General features: G+C 28.9%; 1 protein-coding gene and 1 non-coding gene across 2 annotated transcripts; both read right to left on the bottom strand.

The window, feature by feature from the left end:
* Positions 1-4,201: 4,201 nt before the first annotated feature.
* On the bottom strand, positions 4,202-8,474 carry LOC145271026 (uncharacterized). Its single transcript, XM_080126583.1, has one exon. The coding sequence runs from the start codon at positions 7,395-7,397 to the stop codon at positions 5,424-5,426; it is 1,974 nt and encodes a 657-aa protein (XP_079982709.1). The 5' UTR covers positions 7,398-8,474; the 3' UTR covers positions 4,202-5,423.
* Positions 8,475-17,418: 8,944 nt separating this feature from the next.
* On the bottom strand, positions 17,419-17,582 carry LOC145271585 (U1 spliceosomal RNA). Its single transcript, XR_013865993.1, has one exon. It is a non-coding gene; the product is annotated as a U1 spliceosomal RNA (small nuclear RNA).
* Between the last annotated feature and the right edge of the window lie 6,196 nt (positions 17,583-23,778).

Genomic DNA, 23,778 nt, shown 5'->3' with positions numbered 1-23,778 from the left:
TAGCTCATTTATATACCTGAAGGGCATCTTGGGAAGGCAGGGCATGATGGGAGAAGCTATTATTTTCTTGTCACTTCCTTTTTTTGATAGGAGGATATAAAAGCTTAGAAAAATTCCCTGCAAGGGACATAAAAAGAAAAGAGTCGTGAACATCTTCTCTTGAAAAGTATTTCATGCTGCTGACGTTCAGATTGTGCGAGAGGACAGGTGTGGTCTATTGGAAAAGAAGAGGGCAGAAATGTACTGTTGCCGAGCGAGTGACTTACTCCTTCTCGAACCCCAGGACCGAATCCGGATCGTAACATCACACTTGTTAATAATTCTGCAACTATTTTTATAGTCATAGAATCGTAAAATCTTAATCTGATTCCAATAAAGGTTTTAATCGTTTGGAAAGTTAAAGTGTTACGAGATAACATAATGAATAAAATAAGCAAAATGCAACTTGGATCGATAGTAATCAGTGGACACAAAGTGACTAAATAGTTATTATTGTAAAGATATGCACATTCCAACAATCACTTTTCAACGTGTTTCATCAATACTTTAGTTGATTTCAATACAATAGCATTTGACTAGACTGTGATGTTTGGTCGAAATTTGTTTGATGATAAAAAAATTAAACACAATTGAATTTAATATTCAATGAACACTTGAACTTTTACTCAAAATCGAATCAATGTAAATATTCTAATGTGATTACATGCACATAATATTAAAACGTTTCTAAATGTTAATTATTCTTTTAATATTGTAGTTGTTAAGGAATAGAGAGAGAGAGAAAGAGAGAGGGGGAAGAGGTGAGATAGTGTAGACACGTTGGCCGGAAGTAAAAGATCAGCTAATTTGATTGCGTGTGAGTCATGTGATCAGATTAGATGAATCGTTGAGATTTGATTTGGACTCAGAAGACAACATTGTCTCCTCCTCTTGACTGGGGGGAGGGCAAACGCTGACGTGTGTAGAAGAAGCTCCCACACAGGCCGATTTCACTTTCCAACTTCTGCAGGACATCTGAAAAAGTGAAATAAACTATAGAAATAATTCCTTGTCTTGGTGTGATTGAATCTTCTGGTTTTTGACGGTCGGGGCCCGATTCTTTTTCTTTATTTATTTCAGTATCAAAAATGTAATTGTCTAGTTTAGATGCTTGAAAATACCATAAGGTTGAAATAAATTATTGCATCGACAATTATGTAATTTCCGTGTTATATTTTTATGTTATTGCTCTGTTTACCAGATTGAGCTCTCATACCCGGATTTCCTCCTGGAATTATTCGTTTACAACACTATATATATATATATATATATATATATATATATATATATATATATATATATATATATATATATATATATATATACCGGCAAAAACCAAAAGCAACAACAATACTTTATAAATTACTAAAAACACGATAGCCATTGCCCAATGTAGTGATAACAAAATGAAAATGTGTCAAGATGCGTACAAACTTTGTATTTTTTCAAACATCTGACGAAATGTTCACCAAGAATGTTTTTAAAGTAATATAACATAAAAATCATCTAGTTGATGATGAAACAATTGTATTATCCGAAAAAAATAACATTAAAATCATCTAGTTGATGATGAAACAATTGTATTATCCGAAAAAATGACATTAAAATCATCTAGTTTATGATGAAACAATTGTATTATCCGAAAAAATAACATAAAATCATCTAGTTGATGATTAAACAATTGTATGTTTTTAAAATAATAACACATTAAAATCATCTAGTTGATGCTGAAACAATTGTATGTTTTTAAAATAATATAACATTAACATCATCTAGTTGATGATGAAACAATTGTATGTTTTAAAATAATATAACATTAAAATCATCTAGTTGATGAAACAATTGTATGTTTTTAAACTAATAACACATTAAAATCATCTAGTTGATGATGAAACAATTGTATGTTTTTAAAATAATAACACATTAAAATCATCTAGTTGATGATGAAACAATTGTATGTTTTTAAAATAATAACACATTAAAATCATCTAGTTGATGCTGAAACAATTGTATGTTTTTAAAATAATATAACATTAAAATCATCTAGTTGATGATGAAACAATTGTATGTTTTAAAATAATATAACATTAAAATCATCTAGTTGATGAAACAATTGTATGTTTTTAAACTAATAACACATTAAAATCATCTAGTTGATGATGAAACAATTGTATGTTTTTAAAATAATAACACATTAAAATCATCTAGTTGATGATGAAACAATTGTATGTTTTTAAAATAATAACACATTAAAATCATCTAGTTGATGCTGAAACAATTGTATGTTTTTAAAATAATATAACATTAAAATCATCTAGTTGATGATGAAACAATTGTATGTTTTAAAATAATATAACATTAAAATCATCTAGTTGATGAAACAATTGTATGTTTTTAAACTAATAACACATTAAAATCATCTAGTTGATGATGAAACAATTGTATGTTTTTAAAATAATAACACATTAAAATCATCTAGTTGATGATGAAACAATTGTATGTTTTTAAAATAATATAACATTAAAATCATCTAGTTGATGATGAAACAATTGTATGTTTTTAAATAATAACACATTAAAATCATCTAGTTGATGATGAAACAATTGTATGTTTTTAAACTAATATAACATTAAAATCATCTAGTTGATGAAACAATTGTATGTTTTTAAACTAATATAACATTAAAATCATCTAGTTGATGAAACAATTGTATGTTTTTAAAATAATAACACATTAAAATCATCTAGTTGATGATGAAACAATTGTATGTTTTAAAATAATAACACATTAAAATCATCTAGTTGATGATGAAACAATTGTATGTTTTTAAAATAATATAACATTAAAATCATCTAGTTGATGATGAAACCATTATATTATCCGAAAAAATACATGAAATTATTCCTTCTTGTTGTTGTCTCCTCATCAACAAAAACATTGAGTGTTTTTTAAAGACACAAAAAATAAAACTAGCAGTTGTTTTTAAGTAAGGCAGAGGTATCTTTTAATGGTTCGTCTTCTCTCTCTCTCTCTCTCTTTCTCTCTCTCTCTCTCTCTCTCTCTCTGTCTAGGGTGTCCGTAAAGTTACTATACAGTCTTATTGTTTTATTTATTATATTTGTATTAATAGTTAATATTTATTAAAGAGTGTCTGTATAGTAACTTGTAAGACTGTATAGTAACTTTACGGACAGCCTGTATATATCAACTTTTTCAATAATTCATAAACTACATCTAACATCCCAATGAATGCATTGACGATGATACTTACGAGCTATATAATGGTTGTATAGATTTTTGTCCTAGATGTAAATCAAATGGAACTCGTGTGATTATTAAACAGTGCTCAATGTAAGACAGGTAACTTGTAAGACTGTATAGTAACTTAACGGTATACATACATATATATATATATATATATATATATATATATATATATATATATATATATATATTCAAGCATTCATAAACTACATTTAACATACCAATGAATGCATTGACGATGATACTTACAAGCTATATAATGGTTGTATAGATTTGTTTCCTAGATGTAACTCAAATGGAAGTCGTGTGCTCAATGTAAGACAGGTTTGGTATAGTCTGTTTATTATACAAACATTATTGATTACATGTGCATACATGTTGCAATGGAATCCCAATTCAAGAATACCACTTTATCAGACAAAAGAGAGGCGATATATTGAAATGAGAGTCAAAATTACATCCATTATATATAAGTTGGGTGCATACATTGTGAATGTGCATAGTAGGTTTTTTGGGGGAGGAACGTTTGGTGAAAGAAGCGAGTAGTATGGGTAAGGGTTAAAGGAGGAGAGGTATATGATTCCGTGTGGTTAAGCTGTCGAAGCGGGAAACTATTGGTACAGTGTTACTGGAGTGCTGTTTATTGGCCCAAGTTTTCGCTTTGATCACATGTTCTACATAATAATAATAATATAAATTTAGAAGTAAAAACGCAAGAACTTTCCTGTCAAGCAGAAACTTTATACTAATAAATTAAAAAAAACACTTTGCTACATCACTTTAAATATAAATTCATATGTATATATATATAAATATAACTTGTATATATATATATATATATATATATATATATATATATATATATATATATATATATATAATAGATTAATTTCCTCGATGTAAATAAAATGAAAAGATATGGTGAAAGAAGCAAAGAGGCGTGAGAGGTAAAGTGGAGGGGGTACGATTCCGTATGGTTAAGCTGTCGCAGCAGGGAGGTGTAAGTACATTTTAATTGTGTTGTTGTTTATTGGCCAAAGTTTAAAAGGATTAAAAAAATTAAATTGTTGCTACATAACTTTAAATATAAATTCATACTGTTATAAAATATACCAAATAAAATTATAATTGTACGCTAAAACTGACACAAAATTTTTAAGCCAAAATAAACAAGAATATGGTAGTAAGACTTTACAATATGCGTTTAAAACTTACATGCAAAGAATTATATATTCTGTGATTATTTCTATATATAAAGAATAATGGAAATAATATTTCAACAAATAACCCTATTTACCATTTTAGTGAGTCCAACCAATATTCTTTTTTTAGGATTCCAGCCATCCTTTTCAGAGCAGCTCTGTAAAGTCCTGTATCGTTTGATACACTAACCTCTATTATAGTCGCTTTTTTATTTGCGGTTCCAAATCCCTATATCCCAACTGTTTGTTCGGCTGTACGTTCACAGGATTTCTTATTACAGATTTTTCAATGAAGCTATTTCCAAACTCCATTATAGCGATCTGTATGATGATAATTCCCACGTAAGACATTGCAACTGGAGATCAGTTGAACAACACTCTCATTATCATTGTTTGCAGAACCGGCATTTATTGTTATTGCTTGGACCACACATCTTTTGAAGGCATTAGTCATGAAACTCTGGTCTTGTGCAGCCAATATCAAACTCTCTTGGTCATAAGAGAAGGATTCTCTTTAGAGCCAGTCTAGGAGATCATCTCTATCGATCTATTCTTGGAGAAGTTCAGTCGGAAGATATTTTGCCATTTATGGTTTGACCAGTCTTCTGTTTTAATAATATGGAACTGTCTAGTGTGTTTTTTTCTGATTTTTTGGGCTATTTTCGGGCAGTCATTTGCTCGATTCTCATGATGAGCTTTAATTTTCATCAGGTTTAGATTACATGAACTTATGTTATGGCTTATGCTGACAATTGTAGCTGATGCTTAACTTGCGAAAGTCCTATAAATCCTTCTCGTACAGCTGAGGCATGATTTGATTTTGATGAATGACTCAGTACAAGGTTAAAACTTTCCTTTTCTTTGTGTCAAGCCAATTAATATCTTTTTCAGACCAGTAAATAATCTCAATAGTATATTTTAACTTTGGCATGGCAAGTGTGTTAATAGCCGTGTTTTCATATGTCTGATTAAATCAGACTTTCTAAAACAAGAATATCCACAAACATCACAAGTGTGTGGCTTTTCTCCAGTGTGAGTTCTTATATGTCTAACCAATGATGCTTTTAGAGAAAAAGAATATCCACACACTTCACAAGTGTGTGGCTTTTCACTAGAGTGCGATGTCATATGTCTCACTAACATAGATTTTTCGTAACAGGAATATCCACACAATTCACAAGAATGTCGCTTTTCTCCAGTGTGAGTTCTCATATGTCTGACTAACATTGATCTTTCAGAACATGAATATCCACACACTTCACAAGTATGTGGCTTTTCCCCAGTGTGAGTTCTCATATGTCTCAGAAACTTTGATTTTTCAGAACAGGAATATCCACACAATTCACAAGTATGCAGCCTGCCCCCAGTGTGAGTTCTCATATGTTTCACTAACTTTAACTTTCCAGAAAAAGAATATCCACAGACTTCACAAGCATGTGACTTTTGCTCAATGTGCGTTTTCATATGTCTCACTAACATTGATTTTTCATAACAGGAATATCTACACAATTCACAAGAATGCCGCTTTTCTCCAGTGTGTGTTCTCATATGTCTCACTAATGCTGATTTTTCAGAAAAAGAATATCCACATACTTCACAAGTATGTGGCTTTTCTCCAGTGTGAGATCTCATATGTCTCATCAACTTATATTTTTCCGAACAAGAATATCCACATACTTCACAAGAATGTGGCTTTTTCTCAGTGTGCATTTTCATATGTCTCAGAAATTTATATTTTTCAGAACAAGTATATTTACACACTTCACAAGTATGTTGCTTTCCCCCATAGTGCGTTTTCATATGTCTGACTAATGTTGATTTTATAGAACAAGAATATCCACACACTTCACAAGAATGTGGCTTTTCTCCAGTGTGAGTTTTCATATGTCTCATTAACATTGATTTTTCAGAACACAAATAGCCACACACTTTACAAGAATGTGGCTTTTCTCCAGTGTGAGTTTTCATATGTCTTACTAACATTGATTTTTCAGAACACGAATATCCACACACTTCACAAGAATGTGGCTTTTCTCCAGTGTGAGTTTTCATATGTCTCATTAACATTGATTTTTCAGAACATAAATATCCACACACTTCGCAAGAATGTGGCTTTTCTCCAGTGTGAGTTTTCATATGTCTCACTAACATTGATTTTTCAGAACACGAATATCCACACACTTCACAAGAATGTGGCTTTTCGCCAGTGTGAGTTCGCATATGTCTCACTAATGTCGATTTTTCAGAAAAAGAATATCCGCACACTTCACAACTATGTGGCTTTTCACCAGTGTGTGATCTCATATGTCTCACAAACTTATATTTTTCCGAACAAGAATATCCACACACTTCACAAACTTGTGGATTTTTCCCACTGTGAGTCCTTAAATGTATTACTAACGTTGATTTGTGAGAAAAATAACACCCGCAAACTTCACAAGTATATGGCTTTTCCTCCGTGTGAGTTTTCATATGTTTGACTGAATCAGATTTTCTAGAACAAGAATATTCACATACTTCACAAGAATGTGGCTTCTCCCCAGTGTGAGTTCTAATATGCCTCACTAAGGATGATTTTAGAGAAAAGGAATATCCACACACGTCACAAGTATGTGGCTTTTCACTAGTGTGAGATATCATATGTCTCACTAACATTGATTTTTCATAACAAGAATATGCACACAATTTACAAGAATGCCGTTTTTCACCAGTATGAGTTCTCATATGTCTGACTAACTTTGATTTTTCCGAACAAGAATAACCACACACTTCACAAGTATGTGGCCTTTCTCTAGTGTGAGTTCTCATATGTCGCACAAACATATATTTTTCAGAACACGAATATCCACACACTTCACAAGTATGTGGCTTTTCCATAGTGTGAGTTCTCATATGTCTCACTAACGTTTATTTTTCAGAACGAGAATATTATCATACTTTATGAGAATATTGCTCTCCTTAGCGTTAATCCGTATCTGTTTAAATAAATCTGATTCTTTAGAACGAGAATATCAACACATGTGTTTTTTGCGTTAGTATTTCCGTTTAAGTCAATAATATTTAGCAAAACAATTATACCAACACGTTTTTTCTGCGTTGACATTTCTGTTTTAGTTGACCATATTTTTCAAAACAATTATATCAACACATGTATTTTGTGTTAGTATTTCCGTTTAAGTCAATAATACTTATCAAAACAATTATATCAAAACATGTCTTTTTCTGTGTAAGTATTTCCGTTTAAGTCAATAATATTTATCACACTTTATGAGAATATTACTTTCCTCGAGCATTAATCCATATCTGTTTAAATAAATCTGATTCTTTAGAACGAGAATGTCAACAAATGTGTTTTTCTGTGTTAGTATTTCCGATTTAGTCAATAATATTTAGCAAAACAATTATACCAACACGTTTTTTTCTGCGTTGATATTTCTGTTTTAGTCAACCATATTTATCAAAACAATTACATCAACACACTTAACAAGATTGTAGTATTTTCCATAATGTGACTTCTCATATGTATCAATAACTGATTTTTCAGATCAATACTATGTACACAAGAATTTAATTTTCTTTCCAGTTTCTTACCCATGTTCTTATATATTCCAACCGGGAGATCTTTTAAAATTGCTCATTTACATGTATTTATGTTTTAATCGTAAAGTGTGAATCATGATATGTTGAACAAAATCTGAAGATTGAGAAGAACAAAAATATCAACAAATTTTACAAAAATATTGTTTTTCTCGAGTGTGACTATTTATATGGTTTACTCATATGTTTTTACTATCAGATGCAGAAAATATTATCCACAGTCTTGAGAGATTTTAATTTGCATCTTTGAAAAATTTATTTATAATGTGTTACTTTTTAACAAGACTTTTCTTACTTATTTACTGTTCCTGGTACTTGTAAAATATTTCCTTTTAAAAGTTATTTTTCTGCAATTTGTGATTCGACCTTTCATTAATTTTCACATATTTGAACATTAAGCAAATAATTACTAAAATGTTTTACTACCTAAAGGTAGTAAAACATTTTAGTAATTATTTGCTTAAAAGATGTGTTATGTTTTTCACTGTTTCACAAAATTCGTTAAATAGTTGTGTCTAATGTAATAAAACTTCCAACAGATGTCGCTGTAGTCGTTCAAATAAGGGTACAACTTTTCATAGTATAATGCTGAAATGAAGGTACAACTGTCCATAGTATAATACTCCATTAAAATTTAATAATTGGGTTCGATCAGGAACATCTGAAAAAAAATAATGAAATTCAAAATTGTTATTGCATTCACATAATAGTATTCTGTTTGTTTATTGTTTTCGGTACTGTTTGATTAAACTGACAATCTTAACATTAATTTATTATAAAAAAGTAATAAAAGACACGTAAAAAATACTGGATTAGACTCACTTAAAGACAGAAATAACCAAATATTTTCTAACTTGACACAGAGTCAGTTGATACAGATTTTTTCTTAAAATCCAGTCTAGTTGAAACCATATCTAGCATTTATTATGATCGAGATAGTGAGAATGGAACATATCTATGTATCGTATGTTTCCCTATATATATATATATATATATATATATATATATATATATATATATATATATATATATTAATGTAAAAATAAGAGCAAATTACAAAAATATTTATTGCATAACATTAATTTATTATAAAAAAAATTATAAACGATATGTAAAAATACTGGATTAAACTCACTAAAAGATACCTTACAGAAATAACCAAATATTTTCTAACTAAACACAGAGCCAGTTGATACAATTTTTTTCTTAAAATCCAGTCTAATCGAAATCATATCAAGTATTTATAATGATTTAGATAATGAGAAGAGAAACATAGCTACGTATGTTCCCTCTCTCTCTCTCTCTCTCTCTCTCTCTCTCTCTCTCTCTCTCTCTATATATATATATATATATATATATATATATATATATATATATATATATATATATATAGTCTTAAGAAGCTTTGAATAAAAAATGCAAAAATAAAAAAAGAATGCAGTTTGAATTCCCGGAAGGAAGAAAAATAATTTAAACATAGCACCTACATGATCCGACTTCTAAAAAGTTTATAATGACAAAAGAGAATTTACATAAGGATGAAAAAAAGGCATTAACTGAAGTTGTTTAATAGAAATATGCTTAGCATTTGCATAAGCCGATTTCGCAAAATTCTTCAATTTCAAAACAGACATTTAACTACATAAGGATGCAAAGAGAAAGCCTAAACTAAAATATTGTAAATAGAAAACGTGGATCATCAGCTGATTACCATGGAGCTGTTTCGGAGAATGTAACAATGAGAACAAATTACAAAAGTTATTTTTTTGCATAGACGTTTTTTCATTCCTCAAACACTTATGCATGATTGATAAATGAATTGCAAAATAATAATAAAAAAAGATGTTGAAAATATTTTTCCTATTATGTGTTTTTTATTGTCCCAAAGAACACTTATTTGACTGAAGAAGCTACAGTGAATTTGATACATGTTAACTTGTATTTATTTATAGTTTTTTGCCATATATTGGTATGACGTCATAATATTATCAGCAGTTTCAAAGGAAAAATAAGTATTATGATAACTTAATGTCAAGAGTGTGTAACGAATCACCTGGTAAATCGACTTGCCTATTAAATTTCATAGGCTACAGTCATTGACGGATACCACATGATTATGATTTATTGAGTTATTTCGTCTGATTCATTAACAATAATCTGATAGAAATAGTTTTGACAACTTGTTTTTTGTCTCCCATTTACACTTGTTTAGTCATTGTACCAAGACTATCCCACTCACGTAATAATAGTAATACACGGGTTAAGACAATAATATTAATACACAATGGATAAGACAGGATTACCTAATTGAGGATTGATTATTCGAATTATTTTGATCATGTGTGTGTGTTGTAATATATAATGTAATATTATAATATATAATTCGATGGGACAGGTTTACATCATAATTTTGTACATGCCACTATTTTGTGTGTTGCTTATAAGACTTCAAATGTATGAAATTATTATTTCCCCTTCACGTAATAATAATAATAATAATAATAATAATAATAATAATAATAATAATAATAATATGTTGGGTTCATTGGATGAGACAGTGTTACCTAACAATTTTGTATATACCACTATTTTGTCTGTTGTTTATAAGACTTCAAACGTATAAAATTATCGTTTCCCCTCACGTAATAATAATACAGTATACACGTAATAATACTAATACACTATGCAGTGGATAAAACAGGGTTGTGTGTTGTTTAGAGGACTTCAAACGTATAAAACTATTGTTTCCATTTCATGTAATAATAATAATAATAATAATAATAATAATGATGATGATAATAATATTAATAATAATAATAATAATAATAATAATAATAATACACTCTGTAATACTAATACACTATGCATTGGATGAGACAGGTTTGCATAACAATTTTGTATATGCCACTATTTTCTGTGCTGTTTATAAGACTTCAAACATATAAAATAATTTTCCCCTAAACATAATAGTAATAATACACTATGTAGTGTGCATTGGATAAGACAGGGTTACATAACAATTTTGTATATGCCACTATTTTGTATGTTATATGTATGAAATTAATCGATTCGAAGTGGAGCACAAATTATTCAAGGTGGATGCCAGTGCTTTGAATAGAGGTGGAATCTGGTTTGAAACGATATTGAAAGACGGTTTCAGCAACACTCAAAATTCAACAAACACGGAGTATCCATATTGCCATTTATTATCCTCTTACCGAACACTTTAATCAGTCATAAAAGCTTTTTACACTTGTAAAAAGGTTATTCCTATTCTATAAAAATACTCTAAATACTACACAAAGATTGTTGAATTGTTTTCAATTGATTTCGATCTTTTTATCACAGCATAAAGACTTTTTTTTATATTTTCCAGAAAATATTTGAAGCATTTTCATTAATTAAAATGTTAACTTACAACTGATAATAAATCGAGTTAATTTTGAAACGCTCAAGTTTATAGAACTTAAATTTCTAAGTTGAACATAAAAATACGTTTTAAGTCTTATATGTGGTTATGTAGTTTTTGAAAATTTGGGAGAGAGGGAGAAAATGATAGACGACATTGTAAAACATAGGTTATTGATGTGCTTATTGCAAAGTTAAAACAATTAAAATGGACTTTTGTTAAACATAACTCAATCCCTACACAAACTAACATCATGCTGTTATATTTTATAATATTTATATACTTTTAACACCGCTGGCTAACTCATGATTAAAAGGGAGCAGCTCTGCATAAGTCTTCCCAGCCTCTCCACCATCAAGACTCCTACAGTGCCTCCACGTTGGCCACACACAGTAACTGGGTGCCTTGCGGCTCCAGACTAAACCTGTAGGAGATCTTGGAGTAGTAGGGGACCCCAGAGGTAGTGCGTTATGACCCACCAATGAGTGGACACGCCATGGTACAGTACCAACCCCTACCCCACTGTCTTGTGGGTGCCGTTGGTTGGGTGAAGAACCAACCCCAAAATCAAACACTACTGCCTTGTGGGCCTTATCACGGCAAAAGACTAAGAGATGGGAACTCGGACTTCAAATCCTGCTGCTGGGCTGTAGTTTTCCTTAAAAGGCTATGGAACCTCATCCAGAAAGAAAAGAGGTAGTAGTGGACACGATAGGGTGACTGTCTACCTCACTGAGATTACTTTTCTGCTGCCAGTCCTCGTGGGTTCACTCCACTGGAAATGTGCATTGTCGTTAAATTTGAACTCAAATCCAACTGTTCTCTTCTCTGCACTTTCCACACTGACGCCCAAAATAAAGAAGACGGCTCTTCTATAGAGCGACCCAACCACATCTCATTTGCATACCCCCTCCCCTCTCTCGTCACATCACGTTATTTTCAGTCCATAAATACCAGGGGGCGGCCATTTTTCTTTCTTTTTTTCCCTAACATGAGCCGCACGATGCATGAGGTAAGGTTCTTTACTTTTAACCACATGCATTGGAAGGTCAGAGGATGCTTATCCAATGCGCAACAGATACTACAACTAAACTGTTCAAGCAAGTTAGGAGCCAAAGTGGAAAGTCATGAACCGAAGAATAAAGCACTGAAGCCCCGACTAGTCATTGATAATGATGATGATGATGATGATACTTTTAAGATTTAAATAATATATTGAAATAGGTTACTTGACAAAATAATTGCAAACATAAACTTATTACAAGAATTAAAATATTTTTTTAAAATATAATGCAATCCTTATAATGTTATATATTTTTTCATATATATCTTCTTGTATTCAAATCTAAACGTTAGTGTAACAACTGCTGACTAAAACAGTTAATCTCTATATAAATAAAATGAACTCATTTTTCCCGTCTGATTTTGACATTAATAGGATTAAAAATCAAGATATTTCATGCAAATATAATATGCACAAACGGCAGAACAATATCTGAGGTGTGTTATAGGCTTATTATTTCTCAAATTCCTCGATAATCTTAGATTTCTATACTTTTTCTGCTGAGAAGTCACGACCAAAATCGGTTAAGATCAATGGAAGTGGTAAAAATATTTTCTCTCTAATAAATTCCTCCTCCCCCTGCCACCACTTAACACCGTTTGGGGATCGTTCACAAGGAACAGTTGAGAAGAGAACACCGGTTTGGCATTGTAGTTCTTTCATGTGAAGTTATTTAAAATCACTAAGCTAAGCTGCAGTGCTTTGTGGCGTAGTGGTTAGAGTGCTGGACAATTCACATTATATTTTCACGTTCGCGCCGACCTACCGTAGTCGGTTTTTTTTGTTTGTTTTTTCCTAAACAACTGGAATGGACTTTTCTTGGTGGCCGAACTATTAACGTTGCAGAAGTTTTTTTTTTTTTTTCACACTTTATTTTCCTACTTTTACTCATGACTCCGGGTTTGATCCTTCCTACTTACCTACCATAACATTTTTTACCCCCCCCCCTGTCCCGGAAACAAACACTCGGGCAACGCCGGGTACCCCTGCTAGTTATTAATAAGATACTTCTAATACATTGTTATTTACTTAATAAACCATTTCCATTCACACCAAATAAAGAGCATTGAGACATAAGTGGATGCTATGTGAGAGAGAGGCATACAAATAAAGGCACCATAAGGAATTAAACTAAATGTAAAAAATTGTTTCCCACTTTTTTTTACGGTCACCAATGTAAACAGGTTTTTATGTGAAACACTTAACGTGCATGCAGCTAGATGATCAGTTTTGTTATTTTTCATCCCTAAATTTAATAGATAAACAGTTTGGGTTTTTCATCCTAACATTTTATCTTTTTGGCTTTCCTTTGTTTTGTGGTTTTAAATAAAAAACAAAACACCTCCCCCTCATCGGTAATAAAATTCCAATTTAAATTTATTTTTTGTGGTTTTAAATAAAAAAAAATCTCCCCTCATAGGTAATAAAATTTCAATTTAAATTCTATTTTTTGTGGTTTTAAATATAAACACCTCCCTCTCATAGGTAATAGAATTTAAATTTAAATTTATTTTTTGTGGTTTTAAATATAAAAAAAATTTCCCCTCATAGGTAATAAAATTTCAATTTAAATTCTACTTTTTGTAGTTTTAAATATAAAAAATACCTCCCCTCATTCATAATAAAATTTCAAATAAATTCTATTTTTTCTGTTTTAATAAAAAAAACAGCGCCTCTCATTAGTAATAATGTTATCATTTAGAAAGCTATTCTTACCACGAAAAAGGAGGTCCTTGCTTATTAATTTATACTTTTACCCAACAAATAAATATACGGACATTTTCTGTGTGATGACTTATTTATTTACTTTTTAAATAGTACTTTACGTTACGTTAGAAGAAAAAATGGTTGATACAAAAATGATCATCTCGGAAGTCATTAAATTATATAGGAAAGTGATCCCCACTCTAAAATCTGAAATAATTATAATTTATTTATAATTCCTTTAGTGAGTATTTTTAAGGCTGTATAAACGTAATAGTCAAAAATAAACTCCATTTTTTTTTTTTTTTAGAGTTAAACTATATGGGGTTAGATTGTAAAGACTTACAAATATTGTTTTGTACATTAAGTAATTGCTAATTGATGATAATTGATCAGTTTATGTAAACTTTATAAAAGAAAATGACGCATATTTTAAAATATTACATACTGGATGAAACATAAAAATTAAAACAGAATTCTCCAACGATAAAATAGTTTGTTTTTTAAACTTAAACAATAAAATACAAAAAAAAAAATAGTTTTCGTGATCAGATGTATTAACAAAAAGCTTAATTCGATCAACTTCAAATTAAATTATTTTCTCAGAAATCACACAAGTTTTACAAAAAAATCATATTTTTAACAAAATCTAAATATCACATTGAATAAAATATTTTAAAGATATTTTTTTAATCATACTATTATTATCATATTTTATTGAATTGCAAAAAAAATAATAAATAAATAAACTTATTTTGATGTTAAAATTATATTAAAATTTATAGATTAGATTTTTTAGTGTAAAAAAAAAAAGAAAAAAGATACAAACTTACGTATATTTCCAGGATTTCAATACGAAAAACATCGGGATGAATTCGTTTTTCTTTTGTGTTCAAAACACAAATTTTTTTTTTGTTTGTTAAGATTTCTTTAGTAAATTGATACAACTATTTGTCTTGTGTGTTCAATTCATATGAAAATATAAAAGAATCCAGATCAAATGGTTCAAAACACGATTTAAACGTGAAATTATTTAAAGAGAAAATCAACTGCTAAAGAACAAAGAACTTCAGGTCATCGTAATAATACGGTGTAATCATTATTTCGTTCCTCGTGTAAAAAATGTCTGTTTATTTGTTAAATGTGCCGAATTGTTTCCCTATCAAGTTTAGATTGTATTTGTCAATGTGTATGAATTTCTTTGTATGTCTCATTTATTAAAATAAAAAAGATACATGAAGATTTAATAATCAGGTTTATTTTATATTTATTTATTTATTTTTTAGAAGACTGAACATTTCATTATTATTTGGATTAGTCAAACTACTGTTAACATCCAAGATGAGAACTGTAGTCAGAATAATCAGCAGATTTACTGTTTAGTTGTACAAATAGCCTCGAACCATATAATCACTAAAAGGGACTCTTAAAGGTCAACACCGGTATCGAGCAGAAGTTTGTTTTCATGTTTCACAAAGTTTAAATGGCTAAAATATAATCACGTAATTATTGAAAATGTGATCATGTGATTAAAATTTAATTTTTTTAACCATTTTGTTTAACAAATTTTAAAAAATCATGAAAGATGAAGTTTTAAAATGATTAAACGTGTTTTATTTTATAATTTAAAATGAAAAACATTGAACAATAAAAATAACATTTTCTGTACTTATGTATTGTTGGTACTACTGTGCTGAAATGATATTGTTATTTTATTGAAAGCCATTCTTAACATGGGGAGGGTGTTTTGTAACTATTCTCTGCTTCCACCTTAAAAATTAAAAAAGAAAAAAAAAAGATATCGTAAAACTTTAATTTAACCTGAAAAACTATTTAAAAATAGCGCGGTACCAAAAATGCATAAGCATCAAATTTTGGTTTAATTTTACAATAGATATTTTTCTTGGATGCATATGACGGCAGATTGTACCGCGCTATTTATATATAGTTTTTTTTTTTTTTTTTTTTTTTGCAGTTTAAATTCAATTTTCACAGGGTTTTTTATTACATAAAGTTGTAATATGGAATCATAAATTAGTTACAAAACACCCTCACCTCCTTATATTAAATATGGTTTTCAAAATAATAACGTTATTATTTCAGGTCGGCACCAAAAATACATACGTATCCAAAATTTAATTTTTATTGCTCAATGTTTTTTTTTTTTCATTTTAAATTATAAAATAAAATGGGAACTTGTACATTTTAATAAAGACATTAAAAATGAAAAATAGCGAAAAAAAAGGTAATATTTTACGTATCCATTATGGAATGAAGTTCTCTGGAAAAACTTTCACTTAATTTGGTCAAGTAGTTTGTTTTTTTTAAAAGCAGAAAAAAAAAACAACAACAATTTGTTATGATACAATACCATTTTTTAAGAAGAAAAGTTATTATTTAAGGTGTGAAGGATGTATCGGCACTTTAGACTGAGTTATCTCCCCGTGGCGTGTTCTAAAAATCCAAACACGGCCATCTTCAGCGCGCTGTCATATTAACATGTTTTTCCGCTGTAAAAAAAAAAAAAAAAAATTCTCTGATTTTTTTTTTCAGAGAACTTCAGTCTATAACGGATACGTACAATATAACCTTTTTTTGGATATTTTTTCATTTTTTAATGTCTTGATTAAACTGTACAAGTACCAATAAAGATATTTAATCATTTTCATAATTTTGGTAACGAAAAATACCTGTGCACATCATTCAACTTTGTTTGGATGCCCAATTTTCGAGATGATGGGTGGGATTCAATCAATATACACACTAACTCTGCGGTAGTTTTTCAGAAGTTTTCATTCATCAATCAATATCGAAAGAAGACACTTTCAGTTGTTGAAGGCGACAGCTCGGCGGATTTCTTACGCTTACGAGATTGATATGTTCACAGCAAACGTTGGTAATGTATACATGCAGATTAGATTATATCAGAACGTTGCAATTGAAGTGGATGATAAACTGGTCGAGAGAATTGGCCTTTTTGTGGCGTGTATAGAGACGGGCGATTGAGAAAACAGAAACAAGGACGTCCTTACACACGTCTGTGAAAGCCGAGAACATACAAACAGGAAGTAGCTTGGAATTAAAGTAGTTTTCTGCTCAGAAGGAGAGACAGGGTGGAATTTCTGATTTTGATTATATTATCGGGGTGAGCGCGGACGCAGACCCAACACTTAGAAATAACGCGTCCGAGTCGTCCACATTTGAGACGATCGCAAAGGTCAACCCAACCGCAGTGCAATGGAAGGGCCTCACTTTGAAGGAACGACCTAAATGATCATCGTTGACCTCTACGCCAGGTAAGTATAAAGTTTAAGGCGGTCCCACTAGTTTTTATATAGTACTTCCATAGTCACCACTGACAATAATCAATAAAATACTAAATGTGTTCCATATAATTCTCACCAATATTAATATATCACAACATTTTATTCACCAATAACAAAATTCATAACAAAAATATTACTATCATGTAAATTTACAAACACTTTCACAAAATACCTTAATTCTTAAAGAAACTTATATTTTACTGTAATATTCAATGTCAAGGTCGTTAACATGTTAACAGCATAAATTCACAATCTTTTCAATGAGAACCAATCCAAACGAATAAAAACTTGTAGAATTAAAACCAAATCACAAAACCAAATAAACAACCACATTTTTATTGAATCAAATCAAACAATGTTGTCTTTGTTTAATTATATCGAAGTAGGTTGAAACAAACAGAAATAAAAATTACGATCTGAAGAGTTGTCTTTCCTTAGTTGAGCGGCATTTAAAAATGCCAATAAATTCAATTTCTTTTCATATGTTCATCTCATGAAATAGTTTTTGATTAATATAAATTAAAGTTATTTAAGGCAATCTTTACTGTAAGGCTGCGTAATTGTTCCGACAGATAGAAAGGCAGCATCTAAACAAGTGTAGTCGAGTCTAACGCACATCATCGTGATCGTGGTCGTCGTCGTCAGGGGGCCACACTTCCTTGATTTGGTTGGACAGTTATTTTAGGCGACCCAGACCCACGCTGATATAAAATATGCTTTTAAAATATGCTTTTAAATGTTATATTTGTGACGACAGAAGGAAAACAGGTATATAAACAGCGTGCACACATATTAATATAATTTAATATTTTTAATGTAATAACGAAAAATTATTATTTTTTAAGGTAATATGAAAAAACACATATTAATATAATTTATTATATTTAATGTAATATGAAAAAAACATATTAATATAATTTATTATTTTTAATGTAATAGCGAAAAAACACATATTAATATAATTTATTATTTTTAATGAAATAACGAAAAAAGACACATATTAATACAATTTATTATTTTTAATGTAATGACGAAAGAAGATATTAATATAATTTATTATTTTTTATGAAATATGAAAAAAAAACATAATAATATAATTTAATATTTTTAATGTAATAACGAAAAAAGACACATATTAATATAATTTATTATTTTTAATGTAATATGAAAAAAAGACAGATATTAATATAATTTATTATTTTTTAACATGAAAAAAAAACTTCATGAAGCATTTCTGTTACTACTGTTTTCGGGTAAACTTACAACAAATAACCACTCCAACGTCCCATGTTAAGAACGACATTCGGAATAGACACCCCTAACCTTCCCATGTTAAGAACGGCTTTTAGATTAAACACACAGCCTTTTCAGTATACCTGAAAACTTATGAAGTTGACATGTGAAATGTGGACGATGAGTTAGACGTAATGTTAAAAATTATTAGACTTTAAAACGAAACGAAATTTAAATCTTTTTTTCATTTTACAAGAACCGTAAAACTGCGCATTCACCGCATGTTTTACCATCATTTATTTTTTTAATGTTAGAAAAAATAAACACCAACTGCTTGAAGCATTTCTGTTGATCTCATGAAGTAGTTTTTAATTAAATATAAATTGAAGTTTTCAATGCAATCTTTGTTTTAATGTAACAAAGTTGATAACATTAATAATACAAAAAATAACATTAAAAAGTTCATAACATTAATGACTAAAAACAGTTGTTTGTTAAAAATCACAATTTCCTCTTCATCTATCGTTGCATTTTTCTTTATTTTCGCAATAAATCTTACCAGACATTTATTTGTTTATTTAAAAAAGTAGTAAAAAATGGTTTGTAATGTTTTTATTCTTTGGGTTTAAAGCTTAAAGACTATTTTTATAGAACCTCACAATAAAAGTCGTCAAAAAAACAAATATATAACAGATAAATGTTATCAAAAGCAATATAAGTTACTTTTCTACCTAACTGGAAAAGTTTTTAGTGTTTTTACTTAATGTAACATGTTCATTCAACTCGAAAAACATACAGTGTTGACCGACGTATTGGAAAGTTAAAGATGGCGCCTGACTCTCTCGTTGGGAAAAGAAGTTTAAATAAAAAAAAACTATGCAAAATACTGTTGAAAACTCGCTCAATATATGTTACCGTGACATAAGCTGACATATATTCGGTGGGGTTTTAACAGTATTTTGTCTATTTTTTTATTTTTAACTCCTTTTCCCAAACTTGCCGTGTCAAAGGTTTAAAAAAATTCGTTGCAGCTTTTTTATGTTTTGATTTAATAAAAAAATATCCTTAAAAATATATCCTTAGTAGTAGCGTCCTAAATTATGAGATGAAAAAAAAACGTACGAATTTCTTAGTGAAATGTAGTTGTCTCCCCCTGCACAATGACTTTGTATAAAAAAAGCGCTCATATTAATATCGTTTATTATTTTTAATGTAATAAGGAAAAAATGCCAACTGCTTGAAGCATTTCTGTTACTTTGCTAATGTGCTTTCAAAAACAAATCAAAATAAGTGTCATGTGTAATTATTTTATTCACTAGATTAATGTATAAAGATTTTTGTAAAAATAAACTTTATTCAATTTAATCTTTAGAAAAAAATCTGATATATACTTTGGTGGTGATATTATAAGGATAATCAAGAAACTGTATTACGTGAAGGAAATAAAGAGATAAATATGAATGCACATTTAAATAAAAGAAGGAAAGTTTATTAACGTATTTACAGAGAGACAATGTGTAGTGTTTATCGTATTCAGTCGTGGCCTTCGTTATAAAGATGGCCGGCCAGCTGAAAAAATGACGTCATCGCCGAGGTCCCAACAAGCAAGATATGTGGAACTCTTAGACTGTCAATAATGAACAGTAATTTTTACAGACAGCGTTACAAAACTTCAAAATTGGATTGAAATAAAGAAAGAACACGATGATTTATACTGAAACTCATCTAATATTAATAATAAAAAAATAATAAAAAAAATAATAAAACACAAGTTGTTTGTTTAAGTATTATAAGCAATTGAATATTTCGTTGTATGCGTTCTTTAATTACTTATAAATTACATTTTAAAAAAGTGAAGGAACACGATTTGATTTGTAGTAAACTTGAAGTTTATTTAATATAATTAAATGAAAATTATGCATGTAAGATTATGAATATTTGAAGCAGAACACAAGCAAACCATTTGAAATATAAAAATTAAACTATTTTTTTAATCAAATGAACAATATTTTTTGAATCGAAATGAATTTTTTTTTAATCAAAAGGAATATTTTTTAATCAAAGTGAACAATATTTTTTTAAATAAAAATGAATATTTTTTAATCAAAATGAACAATATTTTTTTTTAAACAAAATGAATATTTTTTAATCAAAATGAACCACAATATTTTAAAATGCAAATGAACCACAATATTTTTTCAAAATCAAAAACAATATTTTTAATAAATGCATGAAATATTGCACAGTAAAAAAATAATTAACCTAAAGAAAAAATCATGTTTCTTATTTAAGATTATTTCATCACATAACAAAAATAACATGCAAAATCATTTTTTTTAAATCCATATTTTCAGTTTGTTAAAATACGTGGGTTTGTATTACTGTAAACATAGATTCGAAAAAGTTGTCAAAAAACAAATAAATGTTATCTAAGGCAAGATAAGTTACTTTTCTACCAAACTGGATATATTTTTCGTGTTTTTATTCAATGTAACACGTTTATTCAGTTCGAAAACCATACAGTGTTTACCGATGTATTGGAAAATTGGGTTTGTATTACTGTACACATAGATTCGAAAAAGTTGTCAAAAAACAAATATATAACAAATAAATGTTATCAAAGGCAAGATAAATTACTTTTCTACCAAACTGGATATAAGTTTCGTGTTTTTATTCAATTTAACATGTTTATTCAGCTCAAAAAGCATACAGTGTTTAACGATGTATTGGAAAATTTAAAATGGCGACCGACTCTCTCTTTAACACGGTAAGTTCGGGAAAAGGTGTTATAAATAATAAACTAGACAAAATACTATTAAAAAACCACCGAATATATATTAAGTTATGTCACGGTAACTTATATTGAGCAAATTTCTAAGAGTATTTTGTCTAGTTTATTATTTATTACACCTTTTTCCTAACTTACCGTGTTAAAGAGAGAGTCGGCCGCCATTTTAAATTGTCCAATACATCGGTAAACACTGTATGTTTTTCTAGTTTTTTTTATTTATAACACCTTGTTTTTCGAGCTGAATAAACATGTTACATTGAATAAAAACACGAAAAATATATCTAGTTTGGTAGAAAAGTAACTTATCTTGCCTTTGGTAACATTTATTTGTCATATATTTGTTTTTTGACAACTTTTTCGAATCTATGTGTACAGTAATACAAACCCGAAATGAACGCGCGTTTTTTTTTTACTTTTAAGTTTCATAATATATATATATATATATATATATATATATATATATATATATATATATATATATATATATATATATATATATATATATATATATATATATATATATATATATATAAGTATTTTTAAATTTTATCTTTCTAGTTTTAAAAGAAAGTTTAAAAATGTTATCAGCCGGCATAATTTATTTTTAAATATTGAAAATTTAAGGAAAATTAATTTTTGCTAAATTTTTAAAACATGTGTCAACAGCTTAAGCAGAAGAGTTACCTTCCCCTGAAATAATATATAAGGTAAATAAAAAGGAATTAGAGCAACTTACACGGCGAGGGGGTAGGAGAGCCGCCGCCGGTGTATCATTTTACAACATTAAACAACTTCTCTATCAAAGAAAGCGTTAATGCATGGGAGGATGACATAACCCATGACAAATAAAGCCTCTCTTGAACTAGCTACAATGATGATAACGCAAAACATGGTTGAAATGAGCAAACAAATTAGAAACAGGTACTACACTTTCATCGTTGTTTGTTTAATGCTGATTTTATGTAAAACAGGCAGACTAATAAGCAGGTTTAAGTCTGGAATAATGAGTGAAGGTCATCGTAAGTTTAACCGAATCAAGTTTGATAACAATAAGTTGCAAGTCCCATTACGTAATCATGACGTCATAGTTTAATTTCTTGGACCAAATCTATTTTTGTCATTTGACTGACTTCACTGTTTGTGCAATTCCTTCCTCTTATTGGATTTGTTTATGTGAAATATTTAGTTGTACAATTTTTAATATGAACATTATTTGGATTATTATTCGGAATAATGTTCTCATTTCGGACGTTAACGGTAATTCGACTGATCCAAGTAATAATTAAATATTTTATCTAAAAAAAAAACCCTGATTTTTAAAGCTTCATAATTTCTTTTAATGAATTGAATACGAAATATAAATTTACAATAGAAATACCTCAAAATGTTTAAGAATTGACAAATATAATCTAAACTTTATAGGAAAACAATTCGGACATTTTTACACGAGGAACGAAATAATGATTTCACCGTGTTATTACGATGACCTTAAGTTCTTTGTTCTTAAGCAGTTGATTTTTTCCTTTAAATAATTTCACGTTTAAATCGTGTTTTTCAACTTTTAATTTTGATTCTTTTATATTTTAATTTATTTTATTTCTTAATGAATTGAACACACAGAACAAAAGTTGTATCAATTTACTAAAGAAATCAGAACAAGCAAATTTTCTGTTTTGAACACAAAAAGATAAGACGGCACTTCTTTTCTCGTATCTAATTTCCTGAATGAAAGGTAAGTTTCTTTTTTTAATGTTTAAAAATATCATTTAACAACTTACAAATAATTTTAAATATTGAAATAAGTTTATTTTTTATTGCAATCCAGTATGAATGGTAAGTTATTTTTACGCTTTTAAAAATTCGCTTTGAATAACTTTTAAAAATAATCTGAAACAGAAAAGCAGTTTTTTTTTGCACCTCAGAAATATTGATTCTTAAAAAAAAATCTTTAACATTAAAGAAAGTTTATTTTTATTGCAATCTAATGAAAATATTGACTCCGCCATACTTTATAATAAACTTGAATAAAAAAATTTATGAATTGCTGATTAAATTTTTTAAAAAATTCCGGTAAATATGAAGAATAATTCCACCCTCGAAAATTCCTTTAAAATTACCATTCTTATAAGTTTTCCGAATCGCTGAAAACG

The sequence above is a fragment of the Euprymna scolopes genome, chromosome 46 (genome assembly GCF_053919585.1).
Source record: "Euprymna scolopes isolate OS-2025 chromosome 46, ASM5391958v1, whole genome shotgun sequence".
Taxonomy (NCBI): domain Eukaryota; kingdom Metazoa; phylum Mollusca; class Cephalopoda; order Sepiida; family Sepiolidae; genus Euprymna; species Euprymna scolopes.
Note: the sequence above shows the minus strand (reverse complement) of the source record. Positions and strands in the feature narration are given on the sequence as shown.